We start from the raw sequence: 14,635 nt of genomic DNA, 5'->3' as shown, positions 1-14,635 counted from the left end.
TCACCGTAACTTGAAATGATATTCATTTTCAGGCATATTTTTCGATATCTACTGATTGATCTGGTAAGCTTTAATTCACACTTAAAACCCTGGTAATTTGGCCCCTAAAGCTTGAACACCAGTTCCAAATAACCTACATTTGGAGAAGTAAAAAATGAAATGCAAACCTAAAACATCTAAATATCGAGCTTAATAGGCATCAGTTTTGGCCCGAAAGTCTAACGATCATAGTTTTTTAGCAATTCTCTATGAAGCAAGTATAAGATTTTAATTTTCAAATGAAATAATAATGCCGGAAAATAAAATACTTCTAGGTTACGATAGTTTTTGTACTAGGATCTTCAACAATGTTCACTATAAATTTATTTTTCATTGACCCGATTTTTCGATACCATCAAGTTATAATTTTCTCGTCTCAGTCTGGGAAACAATAAACTCCAATTAGTCTATTTCCACTTAAAAGTTCTGGAATCAAAAGACTAATCGTCTCTTGGTTTTCCCCAAAAATTTCTCGGAACACTGATTGTCACCTCATTCTTATCAGTTTTCAGCGAAAAAGATGCGCGAAATGATGCTTCATTTTGTAAACAAGAAATCACCCCACAAAATCTGCAGTTACGATATGCTGATTTCAACTTTTCCGATATATAGCAATGTCAGGTGACCAGAAATTACCATCGTAACAACAACTTTATAATTTTGCAACACTGTTGTCAACTCTGATTGTTCTTTGTGTCAGCTGTTTGATAATCAGACTCGTCACTAATTTTAGATACACATGTGTTTGCATTTGTTTCAGAATGAAACAGTTGGCAACATTCTGTTTCATAAACAACCACGTTAAAAACGTATCTGAAACAATGGGAACAAAAGAATAATTTGGCTAGTTAAAGCTCTTCGAGCAGGAAGAAAAAAGAAAGGAACACATGACTAAAGTAGCATGATTACTTGAACTTCTGCTATACAAACTAGAAACTTCTAACAGACAACAAGGTCCCATAGTGTAATATAATGTTTGAATTGTTTTCTTAAATTTGTGTTGTTTTTTATTGCAGATTCTCTACTGTCAGCTGCCACCATCAACTTGTTTGTTCGTAATCCTTGCTGCTACTTTTGTTTTTCGGTTCTTCTTTCTTTTCTGATGGTAGTGTATATGTTATGTGAGTGTGTGGTCGACCCGTCTTACCCTTGTCTCAGATTTATGGACACATTAGACAAGAAGGAGGTCGATTCGTTGGTGGATCATCACGTTGTTGGACTTTGTTCTTCAATTCTACAAAGCTACAAAATTTTGATTGTTTTTGATCACATGGGGTGGGGTGAAAATTCTGAAAATAGTAAAATGGCAAGTTTGGTTGTAAGTGATAAGAAGCATGAATTGTAGTACAACAAAACATTATGGTTACAAAAATTGGTTGTTTTGGTAAATATTCAAGCAGTGGGCATAGGTCAAAGACGAAAACTTGGAAAAAATCAAAATCTCTTGGATTAGAAAACAGTAACAAAACTGAATCGGAATTGAGGATTGAAATCACAGGATCCGACAAAAAACACCACGAAAATTATTGCGGTACTCTTGAGCCATAACTCCTGGTGATGATGAATACTGAGAGAGAGAGAGAGAGAGAGAGAGAGAGACCTTTTTTTTTAAACACTGCAAATTTGGCATTTTTGGAATACTTTCTATCGGAAAGGGTAATAGAGGATTTTGACACTTCTACATAATTTTGTTATTTGGATCATTTTGAATCTCTGCAAAATTAGATATAAAGGGTTGAAATTTTGTTCCAGACCTGCCACACCTAATTTTTTGTTTGTATTGAAATTAAATTTTGCTGTTCGAACTCTTCTGTGGGAAAGGGTGAATTATGAATTTCAGAGAACTAAGAAAATTTGGAAATATTTTTTAGATATATTTTTTTCAGGACACCTAGGTTGATTTTTCCATTGATTTATTACAAAATGTTGTTTCTTTTAGTCCAATACTGTAGGTAATTTGGAAAATGAAAATGTCAGGTGAAAATACTATAAAGATAAAAAAACTGAATCTTCCACATAAAAACTGATTGAACTGTTTTAATTAAACTTTATTTCACGTTTAACTCTTTTCACAAACTTGTTAGCAATCAAAAGTGCAAATTCGCAAACTACATTTTCAGCTTAACGATCTGGAACCAACTTCTCTTGTTGTTCCTGAAACATTTTCTTGCGTTCATGATTTTCGAGTGCTAGTAATCAATTATTCGTTGTTACAGCAAGCTTTTTTGTCCAAAAGACGACGATTCGCTTTTTTTCATTTTTGTGAGTGTTAATATATTCTAACACCACACGATGTTTTCGACTTTTCACTTTGTCGCTTCTTTTTTCTTTTGTCGTTGTCTTCTTCCACTTTGAAGAAAAATTCAAGAAAAAAATTTTGTTAGGACAAGGTCGGACCGCTTCGACAAAAGGAAGCATTTGGTTTGCTCCTACCGCATGTTTTGGCATGTTTTAGAAGATTTTTTGAGCAGTAAAATACTTTGTTTTCTTCCTATCGTTGGGAGGTGGCTGTTACTTTGATTACTGGAGGGGACATTGTTACAAATACCACCAAATCTACTTCAATTCCTTTCTTAGACTACAAATCGTTCTATTCTTGGAAGCCTTTTTATCCTAAATAGATTGTGGGACCTGAAACAAACTCCAAAGTGACTCTTTGCTTGGAGTGAGTTACTTGCTCAGAGATGAGTAAAGGAAACAAAAAAGGAAACACATTGGAGGACCTTTATTCTGACACACCCGTCAAAAGGCCGCCTAAATTTCTTTTTGTGGTAGTTTCAAAAAGTTGCGATATCTTGTCTCTTCCGGACGTCTCTGGTCCGATTTTTTGCGTTTTATTTTGCCTAGTTTTTCTTTTTTTGATCGAGAAGTTTTAGTTAAAATATTCTCTGTAACTTCACTAACTTCACGCATTTGCTTCTCGACGCTGCCCAGGAAAATAACAATTTATTATTTATCAAACTGCGAATCAAAGATGTAGTTAATTCTCAACAAGCGAGTTTAGACGGAATTTCCAGTAGTGGATGTTGACTGAAAACATATTCTTTTTCTTCTTTGAGGTTACATACCTTGTGCCGTCTAACTTGGTACTGAGAAAACTAACTTCATTTTTTTCTAAGCTGCCATGCGCTTATTGGAATAGCACTCAAACTTCTAGAACATTCCGAATCCTAATTTTTTATTTTGGCTCAAAAATTTCAAGCGTTTTTACCGAGTAAAACATGTTTTCTTTAGCTGTTTGACGTGTGAGATACATAATCAAATCCATCCGTTTTCTGAATGCGGTGCAAATTGAATTCGACATCCGATGTATTATATTGTCTCTAGAATCAACTCTATTCATTCATCTCCGATTCCTTCCGAGACGCAACTATTTTTGGGACAGCTTCTTTTTTTTGAAAATGAAGTTTGTTGAATTTAGCGTCTTGGGGGGGTGAGAGCTTAACCATCTTTGCAACTGACCGGCCCGAACAAATGAATTTTTTCGGACCGCCGTCTTCCACAGTTTAAAAATTTCGAATTAAAACTTGAGACTTTTTTTGATTTGAAGGGGAACAGTTATCTAATTTAACAAAGACAGCAAAGAAGAAGGCAGTCGAAAAATAAAAAAAAATTGTTTTTTTTTTTCTGAAAACAATTTCAATAAAAAAAGTTATGTATTCAAAAAAGTCAGCAGGCCAACCAGCCCGGCCCGGCTCACCAAAATTTTTAACAAACCGGTCGAGGTTGCAATTATTATTTTAACCAACTGCCATTAATTTCTTGCTCTACAGTAATCCAAATGGTGATGAGTCCAATTTCCTGTCATAAATTACTAATCTAAACTTGACGTATCTCATTAGAAACACCGGAAATTGGACCAACTGATACGATTGCTTTAGTTAGTCTTTTAAACCCATTTTTTGTCTTAGAAAACAAGTATTTGTCGTAGTCTATCCCACACCTCGTAAAAATAAGCCCTGTTTTTTTGAATGGTTTTCTGAAAACACTGGAAAATGTTGCCATATGTTTTTTTTTCTTTATTTAACGGTTACTTTGCTTTTTCATTTTTCAAAATGCGTTAACACGGAAGAAAACTTCAAAACAACTATTTTTCGTTTTGCCCCTGGGGAATAATATACACTGAAAAAAAGGATGCAACTTGATGCGCAAGCACCAAGCACACAACAAAATACACTTTTTTCTGTACTTTGAGCTTTTAACTGACGCACTTACTCACTCCACAATTATCACAGCTAATCAGGTATTCTGCTTTAGGGTGAGGAGGGGCTCTTCTTCCTCATACACTTATTTTTTCTTTTGATGGCGTCGTCGTCTTCCATCTACTTTGCATTTCCTTTTTTCTTTCTTGAAAAAAAGTGCATAAAGTACATGAACGAATTGGTCCCAACGAATCTGATTGACTTAGTGGAACTTCCTCATGAAGTGAATTTGTGGTTAGAATGGTTTTGCTACTCTCACCAATTACAACGTCTGTCTGAGGCTCAGACTCCGAGATCCTCCAAATTTTATTTTCCTATTATGTCCACATTCAGAAGGACATGTTGCTTTCCCGTGGTAACTATGACGATTGCGTGTGGGCGATGTCGGGCAAAAATGAGATTGTAGTCGTCTCCTTATTTTTTACGCCGATCTTTTTTTATTTGCATTATTTTCCCCCTCGTTTTTTGTTGACTAGGAATCTTCTAGAAGTAATCAGAATAATTTACCTCAGAAGAATAAAACGTCAGGCACTATCTTGAATTGCACTTTTTCAACCCGTCATATTTTCGTATGATGGATTAAATTTAATTAGAAACCTGCATGAAAACTTTGACAGGAAATATATGTTCATTTTCCAATATTTTACGTCGTTCTTCTCACGATAAATCCTTGGTTTTCTTTTTTCCAGCAACTCAAAACAAAATTTTCAATATACCTCTTTCAAAAAACTTCAATATTCTCTTCAACCATTTTCAAATAATAAAATCGTTTTACTCCTGAACGTGTTCCCATTTTTTTCAAGATTTATTCTTTTTGTTTTTTCGTTTTTCCTCTTCTGAAGGGTTTGTCTAGGCACAAACTTCCGAAAAAATGGAACCACCACACGTTTTTGTTTGGCAAAAGTGGAAAATCGAAGAAATATTGAATCCGATTTGAAAGTTTCCTACCAAATGTTGTGTCTGTTTACTGGATGTTCCGTGTTGGGAGACTCAAGTCTCTTGTTTTTTACTTACTCCTCGTTTTCGAGGAATCTGAAAATTGTTAATTTTGAAAATTTCAGCTACTCAGTTACCGGATTATTGTCTCATCATGCATCCAGTCCGTAAGCGTTCATCAATCTACCAGGATGTCGACTTCTCGTATACTGTAAGTTTAAAAATTTAGTATTCATTAGTAAAAAAATTGGAAAAAAAAGTAATTTAGTGAACAAAAGTGAAGCCAGAAAAGTTTGGGTTCCGAGTTTCGAATTTCAGATGAGAGACTCCTAGAAAAATAAATTATTAGATTTATCGATGATTGACTTTGAAAAAGAGTTGTGACCCTTTTCAAAAACCTGATCTTCAGTATAAAACCCTCACCTTTTACTATATAATCCCCCAAGTTCGAATATGAAATTTCCCTTAAGAAAAATTCAGAAATCGAGCACTTTATGGATCGTAAAACTAAAATAAAGATAATCGGTTCCTTTTCTTTTCAAAGAATCGAAATTTAACAATGGGCTCGGTTTAACTGGCTCAATCGTAAGATTTATAACCCTATAATTTTACTTTGAAACTTTTATAACCCAATAATCTTACTTGGAACTCACAGCACTTCGGGACAATTTAACGTCAATTTTCGAAATTTAAGGAAAAGCGGTGGGTCTAAAAATGGTTTCTTTTGATAAGTTCACAATTGGAAGCCTCAAAAAACGAATAAGATGTCTCCGAAACTTGAAGCTACACTCATGAAAACACAAACATATGAAAGATACATACCGTAAAAATGCCTATTGAATTCCACCTACATTTCTTTGAGCCTATATCTCTCGTTCCCTGCGAACGATGTCAGAAATGGCATAATATTCTTGATATTATGACGAAGATCTTGTCAGTTAACCACTTTCGATATCTTTTACAGGAACTGAGATGCATGGGCTCAATGTTGACGGTTCGGGTGACACTCTATTAAAGGTTTCCCGGTATTCGTATATTCTGTAACTTTTGAAAACAAAACCATGTAAAAGACACATTATCTGCAATGCTTTTCCTGCTTTTGTAGATGTTTTGTTTGTTTTCAAAAGTTAGGCGTTTTCTGAATTTTCAAAAAAATGCTGTACTTGAAGAGCTGCACAGAGTCAATTGTAGTTCATATCAATCCACATACTAAATAGTCATGTGCCATGCCTCTGTCCGTTTTGTCTTGGTTCCTTATAGAAATTGATTTCCCAGCGGACATTACCAATTAAAATCTCTCAACACGCACCTGAGCAATCCTTTGTACTTGAAAAACGTAGATGTTTGAGCATTCATTTTCTGACAAGTCATTGATCAAAAGGATCTCAAGATTATTCCGGACATCAGCTTGTCAGACAATTCCATCTTATTTCCCAGCGCGGCACACTTTTTTCTTCGATTTAGATTCAACCTTTTGCTTCTTTTCTTTGTTCATCGTGAGAAAATTGTGTTGAGGCTAAAGCTCCTCCGAGAGCCTGATTCGGAAGTATGTTGTCAATCAACGTGCACTTGTTATAAGGATTTACGTGAAATCCAGAGTTTTTGGAATTTAGAAAATTCATTTGAATCACGTGTGATTTCCATTTGTTGCTGTTTCAGAAAATTCCAGCTTTCAACTGGTTTTTCTGCAAATCTAAAAAAGTGTAGAAATACCCACTAAGAGTCTCGTTATTCCATTCAAATATGCCCTTTTTGCAAAGCATTTTCAACAAAACGGGGTGCGGTGGTTGTTGAGCAGCTATAGAAGTGAGGAAAAACGTCTTCTTTCTTCTTTTGCCTTTGTTGAGACATGTTTTTGAACAAAAAACAAGAAAAAGCGAAAAAATGTTTGAGTTCAGAATTTTTTGAAATTTTTTTTTGGCTTACTGAATTTTTCACACATATCCACATCTCTCAAAAATTCCAAAAAAAGCTCACTCGACTGATAGGGTCTTGGTTTTTCGAGTATTTTGTCTAGGCTCCCAGTTACTATGAGCATACTCATATGCATTCTGGTCTTTTTTGCAAATGACGTGTGGTCTTCCTATTCTTCCTTGCATTTTCTAATCTCACTTCTTTTTCCCGTGTAGTAGTGCACAAAAAATGAGCTGGATGCGGTGCAATTAATTCTTGCACTAGCTTTTGCTCGTTTTGGTTCCGAAAACGGCGTTCATTTGTGCGAAGACTCGGAATGGAGCACTTCAAGTACTTAATGGCTGATCTAGACAACTTTTGTAGGCGCAAATCGTATATCTCCTTTTCTTTTCTATTTTCCATATTGTAGGGTTGAGTAATAAGTGATAGACTAAAGTTTTTTTCCAATTGTTTTTCTGATTTCTTGTTTTGATATATAAGTTTTCAAAAATTGAGATTTCAAAAAACGAAAAGAAATCAAAATTTCAGTTCACAACAAAATATTTCCCAGTCAGAAAAAGTAAGGTTTCGGAAAAGTGAGCGTCTCGGATTTTGATCAGACTTGGGAAGAACACGCTGATGAATAATTGATATATCAGAATTTTAGATTTTTGAGAATTTAGTTTCATGATTTTTAAATATAGAAAACTTAATTATCTTATGAAAAAATGAAAAATTTTATGAAAATATATCTGCATGTTGAAAAATTTTAGAAACAACTTTGCTAGTTCTTACAGTAATCTAAGCCATTTCAGTTTTTAAATTTTTAAAACTCAAGTTAAATTCCTTTTTTTTCAACAACAATAATTCTGAAGATCAAAATCACCGACAAGAGCCCATTTTCTAACTACCGTAACTCCCACTCTACACGCCTCCATAAAACTTGATGTTTTATTTCTTCCCACGAAATGATGTTCTTGAATCTTCCTGATGTTGGATTTGCGTCTGGCGCTTCCCTCCTAACGACAAAATGACGTTTTGACGGTTCACTCCAACCAAAGTAGTTCAATAAAAACGAGCCACTACACCCGAAAAAGCTCCATTTCGAGTTGGTGCACTCAAACAAGTTCAATTACCCAACAAAATTTTATTCAACGAGCGGATGAAAACAATCCATTTAGTTATTTACCTCCTCCACCTGTTCTATAAATCACGGAGTTTTTTCTCCGTTGATGGAAAAGTTTGACTTGTGAGATAATCTCATATTGCTCATTAGTCGTTTCCCACTCGATTTTCTAACTCAAGTTGGTTTCATTTTTCCCGCCATCTTCTCTTTTTTGATTCTTTGGCACCTTTTTTCTTTTTATTTTTGCTAGACCTCTCAGATCGCTCGACGTAAAAAAGGCAGAAATTAAATAAAACAGGAGAGTGTCTTCTTCAATTCTAAACCTCGACCTCTATCGCGCTTTCGGGATTTTTTGCGCCCCGCTTCCAATTTTACTCTTTCTTTTTTTGTCGAGGACAAATAATTCTCCAAAGTTATTTTTTCATTCTCCGTGAAAGGCGACTACCCTTCATTTTCGGAATACTCTGTCGGGGGGTCCCTTCATTCTTTTTCTCTCTAATTTAAGGGCGGCTCCTCAGATTGCTCCACTCTCAGCGTCTGCTCACATTGTTCTTCTTTCGCCTTCTCCTTTTTCTTCTTCCATTTCAGGCCCCGCCCCTTACGTGCACTATATCTCATTCTTTATTTCGGAATTTGTTAGAGTCAAAATCTCCGATTACGCTCTGAACTATGCCAAAAAATAGGAATCGTTCCGATTTGCTCCATGATGATGATATGGATGTTGGAAAAGAGCAAATCATCGTCAAGGTGAATGTTAGTCTAGTTTTATTGGTCAAGTTAAATTATAAGAATTACTGTTATTCACAAATTTTCAGGTCATGATTCTCGGTGACAGTTGCACCGGAAAAACGTGTCTCTTGATCCGCTACAAGGATGGTGCCTTTCTCAACAACAACTTCATCTCGACTGTCGGAATCGACTATCGGGTAAGTCTTCGGAGCTATGATCTAGATCACAATTTTTTAAAATTTAGAATGGGTTCTCTTATTAGATTACTGATAGTTGAATGGAGGAATGCATTCCTTCACAGAATACTGTAAATTTACAGCCGTAGCCAAGTTATTTTAAATCGTAGCCAAGTTATTTTAGATGTGTGCCACTTCATGTACGTGATAACAGTCCTGCGATATTTCTAGTTTTCCCATTTGGCTGTATGAATCATAATATAGACCAGTCATATTCTCCAACTTATTCATTAAAAATTTGGAAATGCACTTTTCATCACCCAAGTTTGAATTTTCGGGGACAAGGAAGTCTGATTGTCCTTTCTAGAATCTCAAAGACCTTGAGAATAAGAAGATTACAAATTTCTCACGCATTAAAAATGACTGACATAAATTATGACTTTCTTCACGTAACTGGAAATTTCAAAAGTCGGTTTCACACTATTCTCTCAAAATTTCGAGACAGTGTTTTGAACAAAATCTTAGATTATTAGATGTTTTGATTTCTTTGTACCCAAAAAGATTAAAGTAACTGATTGTCGGGTTGTTTTAGGATGCTTTTAAACAAATTAAGTTTGTATAGATGAGCTAAAGGAACGTTTTTGGGAAGCTCATACTGAAAAAGATACTAAAAGAGAACACTCTGAGTAATTGATCATTCTACCTAAAAATAATGCTGTTGATGATTCTGATCATCTTTTCTGTTACCACTAGTCTGAAAACAAGCACTTTCTAGTTCTGAAAACATGTACTTACAGAACAAGTTGATCAACATGGGAGACAAGAAAGTCAAGCTCCAGGTATAACTCGATTTTCGGACTTTCTCACACCCACAAATTCATTTTCTCAGATCTGGGATACTGCTGGACAGGAGCGCTTTCGCTCAGTTGCCACGTCATACTATCGCGACGCCGATGCTCTTCTTCTCGTCTACGACATCGCGAACCGCCAAAGTTTTGACAACGTCCGCGTAAGAATTGGAAATGCCTCTTCACACGGTTTAAGTGTTTTGAATGTTCCAGGACTGGCTCTCACATATCAAAGAGCACGGAAAGGAGGCTGTACAAGTGACACTTGTTGGCAACAAATGTGATTTGCCGAGAGTAGTTCAGGCGGATGAGGGAAGACGTCTTGCCGAGGTTAATATTTGGTTATATTTTTGTGAAAAGAAGAAGGGCCCGGGAAAAGTTTCGTGAATTGCGGTGAATATGAGAAAAGTTCGTGTGAGCCAAAAAAAGGTTTTTGATCTACAGCCTTTTCTGCACCATGGGAATTGCGATGGCCTAAGAAATGAGATTGATGCTTTACGGCTTGGTTCTAATGAATAATTTTTTTTCTAAACGTCCCAAATCCCATTTTTGGCGGGAGCTCGCTGTATTTAATGAATAAGAGCGCTAAATTGGCTCTCCTACAAAGAAAGTGACATCAGTGTCTGTAATTCGAGAAGATGTTGGAGAGAGAGAGAGAGAGAGAGAGAGAGAGAGAGAGAGAGAGAGAGAGACGGCTTGGGTATGTATGTATGCTACACGTATTTTTTGTTCAGTGTCTCGAAGTGATTATATACCAACAGGGACCGGAATAATAGTGGGAAAGCTGTGCATTATTCAAGAAGATGGCCTTTTCTTCAAATGAGTCGAGGTTCGCTCGCACAAAGCCATTATTGGGAAAAAAAACGGAAATTAGGGTCAAGATGAGTCAAACCATTGCATTCTCTTCTAAATTTGAAAAAAAAGCTTAATTGGATTTTTTGGAAAGAAGGGAACACTGAAGTAGAATGAACAATTCGAAATTGAAAATTGAATGTGACCTTTGATTTAAAAAAATTCCTTAGTTTGAAATTAATTTGGGGTTTCATAATGTTGAAAGTTAGGAAATTCATAATGGGATTTTTAGGATCAAATTATTAAAAAAAATACTCAACTATTTTTTTCTATAAAAAGTTAACCGAGAAAAACAGACTCAAGGTTAAAAAATTACGGGTTCCTTTATTTCATCTTTTGCGATGTTTTCCCAACCGCTTGTTGGTGAAATTAGTTATAAATGTGAGCAATCACTAATCAAATATTGATTTCATCTTTTTTAAAGAAAAACTACAGAAACTTTTTTCTGTGTTTCGGTTTATTGTCAGTATCAGGTTTCTCTAACTGGAGAGTAAAATTACAAAAAACGTAAGGACAAAAACTTGTTTCTGCAAATATCTAGTTTCAATATCCGTTTCCAATGTTCAGGCATAAATACTCATAGTGCTCATCTGTGAGCTTTGAAATAAGAAAAAAATTAAATGAAAATATTTAATCTGTATAATACAAATTATTCCAGGAGAACGGAATTCCATTCATGGAGACCAGTGCCAAGACCGGGCAAAACGTGGATAGAGCATTCCTTGGACTTGCCGAGTAAGTGTCGACTATAATTGAAGCACTTCAAAAAGTTTAATGAATGCTCTAATATGTAGGGCGCCCCCTTTCACTTGATTGAGTTCAATTTTTTCATCAATTAATGTACTAAAACTTGAAACAGGAACTGAAAAACCTTTGAAAAACTAAATTTGAAGAAAATTTTCAGACGCATGATCAAGATGAAGTACGGTTTCGTACCAGGAGGAGAGATGGCTGACACCATCGCGGTAAACGAGTCGAAAAGCATCAACCTCTCGAACTGCTGCCTAATCACCTAATTTCTCATCACTAAACGAAATCATGGAAAGACTTACTAAACGAATTTTTTCTTTTCATCTCCTCCTTTCTCATTCTTTTCCATTTCCTTTCAAACTCAAAACTCTTCCCTTTTAACATCTGTGATCTCATTCTGATTATCCAGCTATCAAGACGCCATAATCCTCTTGATGGTACTGTTTAACTGGTTACAATATCAAAAACCACATTTGAATGAGAACCCTACTTTTTTTCTATTTTTTCCTAAAACCACTAAACTGTTCAGTAAATCCACTTTTTCTGAATTTCGAATAATCCCTCGAAAAAACTTGACTTGTCATTTTTCCCTGTTACAAAAACTGAAACTTTCCCAATTGAAAAACTAATTGTTTATCCCTGTGACTGAAAATCAACAACTTGTCTGATTCTCTGAAAATATGTTTTTTTTCTGAAAAAATATTATACTCTTCCTCAACTCTCCTCCTTCTCTCCCTTCGTCTAAAACATCATTCCGGATTATGAAAAAAAAACGAGAAAAATGCAAAAAAAAAATCTTTCTAAACATTTTCCTGTCTCTCCAGTTTCAAACTTTGACTGTAAAAATTTTTTTTTTTTTAAGATTTTGACGATGACGACGTTTGAAAATATGTATTACTGTATTTATGATGATGCGTGGCTGATTAATTTTGAATAAAACATTTATTTGACAAGAGGTTTTAAGGTTTTGATGCCTAAGGGATCTTGTAACGGAGCTTAGCCAGATTCTAAATCAACCAGGTTTCAGGAACCAATTGAACTTCGGCTGACAAACTTTCAATTGAAGGTTACAAGGTAACAGAGATAAACTTCAAAAATGGTTTTTAGAGTCCTCTGTTTTCCAAAACTTATTCCAAGCCGGAAATTCTATATGGTGTTCTAGTTTCCTCTTAACGGAAACATTCGCCAACGCGATCCGACAATTTTTCAGACAAATAGCTGTTTTCAAATGTACAACAGATAAGCTAAAAATTGTTTTCAGACTAGAAAACTCATACAAAATCTGTCTGGAAATGTGTACTACAAGTGCATAATATATTCCCTTTTCTGTGTTCTTCGAGAATATTTGTGGTCTATGAGAACGTTTTCCGCAAAATATGATAGTAGGCAAAAGTTTATAGAAATATTTGAGAAAGAAAAGGTCGAATCCAATCGAACATATTTCAAGTATTTTTTTCAAATATTATATTTTTTTCATAGCTTTTCTAACTTGGTTTCAGACTTTTTCTGAGAAGACAAATATAAAGTTTCGTTTCGCCTTGTTCAGAGAGTCTTGTGACTTTGGCGGAAGTGAATCGAGATAGACATATCGAATTATCGAATCCCGTTTATTTTTAACATCTCAAACTTTCTTTCTTTCTATTTTTTATTTAAAAGTCTAGAAATAGTTTCCCATCCCGATCAGTCATTTTTCCGGCTCTCTATGAGGGCACACGGTTTGCACTGTTTGCCCTTCAATGTCTTCGCTCACATTTTTCACATTTTTTCAGCGTAGCGAAAAAACGTGGATTTTTGTGTGTCTCGTCAGTTAAAACAGCTGTTTTTAGTTACCTCATCATGACGTTAGTGTAAAGTCATAGAAATCCAGTTTTTAGAGGTAAAATTTTCTTTCAAAAAAAGTTTAAGATTTTTTGTTGCTTCTCTTGTTTAGTCTGTCTGCAAAAATATTTTTGGTTTTTGCCATTTGAACATAATGTGTTGACTGAAAAATAGGAAAAACATATTTACAAAAGAAAGTTGATATTCTTAAAATGGATTTTGATAGGTGATTACTTGGTATTACCACACTTCACTGGTTTTATGGAAATTACTTTTTGAAGGTCTGAATAGAATTTTTTTTCCAATCTCCTGGATTAAACCTCAGTCGATTTTCATTTCCAGATATTTCGATTTCTCATCTTTTGGCTTCTCACTCTCTTTCTCTCTTCCTACCACATTCCGTTTTCATTAATCAATTTCATTTTTATTGACTCTTCTCCTTTCTATTTGGTAGATGCCGCCGCCGACCTTTGCGTTCGTATCTGTCGAGACTCTGGCAGTGACTTTTGCTGAACAAAGAGGGGAAACGGTACCACCAATCAAATAAGATAACACTCTTTCTCTCTCCCTCACTGTGAAAGTCAGCGAGAAAGAAAATGCACTTTCTCTGAACAAGTGCACTAAGATAGAACAGAACATTTTTTTCCATCTGAAAAGAAGTTATATTATGTCGCGATCAGAAGAAAAAACCTATTTTCGCCCACACACTTTGTATGCCCTTTTGTTCTTCTATGCCCTTTTGTTCTCCACACCTCTTATCTGAAAAAAAATCCCTCTCTAAAATGTCACCACCACCATCATCATCATCATCCTCTGTCTCGTTTGTCAGCTGCTTTCCATATTCGATCGATTTATGATCCGTGATCATCAGCCCCTCCTTGTCGTTGCTAATCTTCTCCCGTGGATTGTATATCTCGGTGAGTGGACAATAATGTCGAGCATAATTAGATATGATTAGCATCCCTTTTGTGTTATAGGATAATCTGAGTGTTCTCGGGCGAGTGTTCTCGGGCGAGTGTTCCACTATCTCAAAACTAGTCCATTTCACCCATTTTTTGTTTTTCACATACTGTTCTCGTTGGCTAGAAAAAACACCCCAACGCAGTGAAAAATTAGGTCTCAACAGAGATTGAGCGGAAACATTACTTTATTATCTAAAAACAGCTATATTTCAATGAGTTTTCATCATGAATCCGAATTTCCATAAGTTTTGATGTCAGAAAAATAATACAATTGAAAGAAATTGAGATCTCTTCAAGGCTTTAT

At 35.3% G+C, this 14,635-nt stretch overlaps 2 protein-coding genes across 2 annotated transcripts; both read left to right on the top strand.

Moving 5' to 3' along the window:
* Nucleotides 1-1,309: 1,309 nt before the first annotated feature.
* On the top strand, nt 1,310-2,494 carry CBG27665 (the record flags this gene model as incomplete). The annotated part of the gene is made up of 3 exons (XM_045239561.1): nt 1,310-1,357; nt 2,160-2,266; nt 2,455-2,494. 3 exons carry the CDS (start codon nt 1,310-1,312, stop codon nt 2,492-2,494), a joined length of 195 nt encoding a protein of 64 aa, XP_045099505.1.
* A 6,371-nt stretch (nt 2,495-8,865) lies between these two features.
* Nucleotides 8,866-11,817, top strand: Cbr-rab-37 (the record flags this gene model as incomplete). Its single annotated transcript, XM_045239560.1, has 7 exons — nt 8,866-8,943; nt 9,012-9,122; nt 9,729-9,738; nt 9,899-10,110; nt 10,163-10,279; nt 11,460-11,536; nt 11,706-11,817. 7 exons carry the CDS (start codon nt 8,866-8,868, stop codon nt 11,815-11,817), a joined length of 717 nt encoding a protein of 238 aa, XP_045095406.1.
* Nucleotides 11,818-14,635: the final 2,818 nt, after the last annotated feature.

The sequence above is a fragment of the Caenorhabditis briggsae genome, assembly GCF_000004555.2.
Source record: "Caenorhabditis briggsae complete genome, chrX, whole genome shotgun sequence".
Classification (NCBI taxonomy): domain Eukaryota; kingdom Metazoa; phylum Nematoda; class Chromadorea; order Rhabditida; family Rhabditidae; genus Caenorhabditis; species Caenorhabditis briggsae.
Note: the sequence above shows the minus strand (reverse complement) of the source record. Positions and strands in the feature narration are given on the sequence as shown.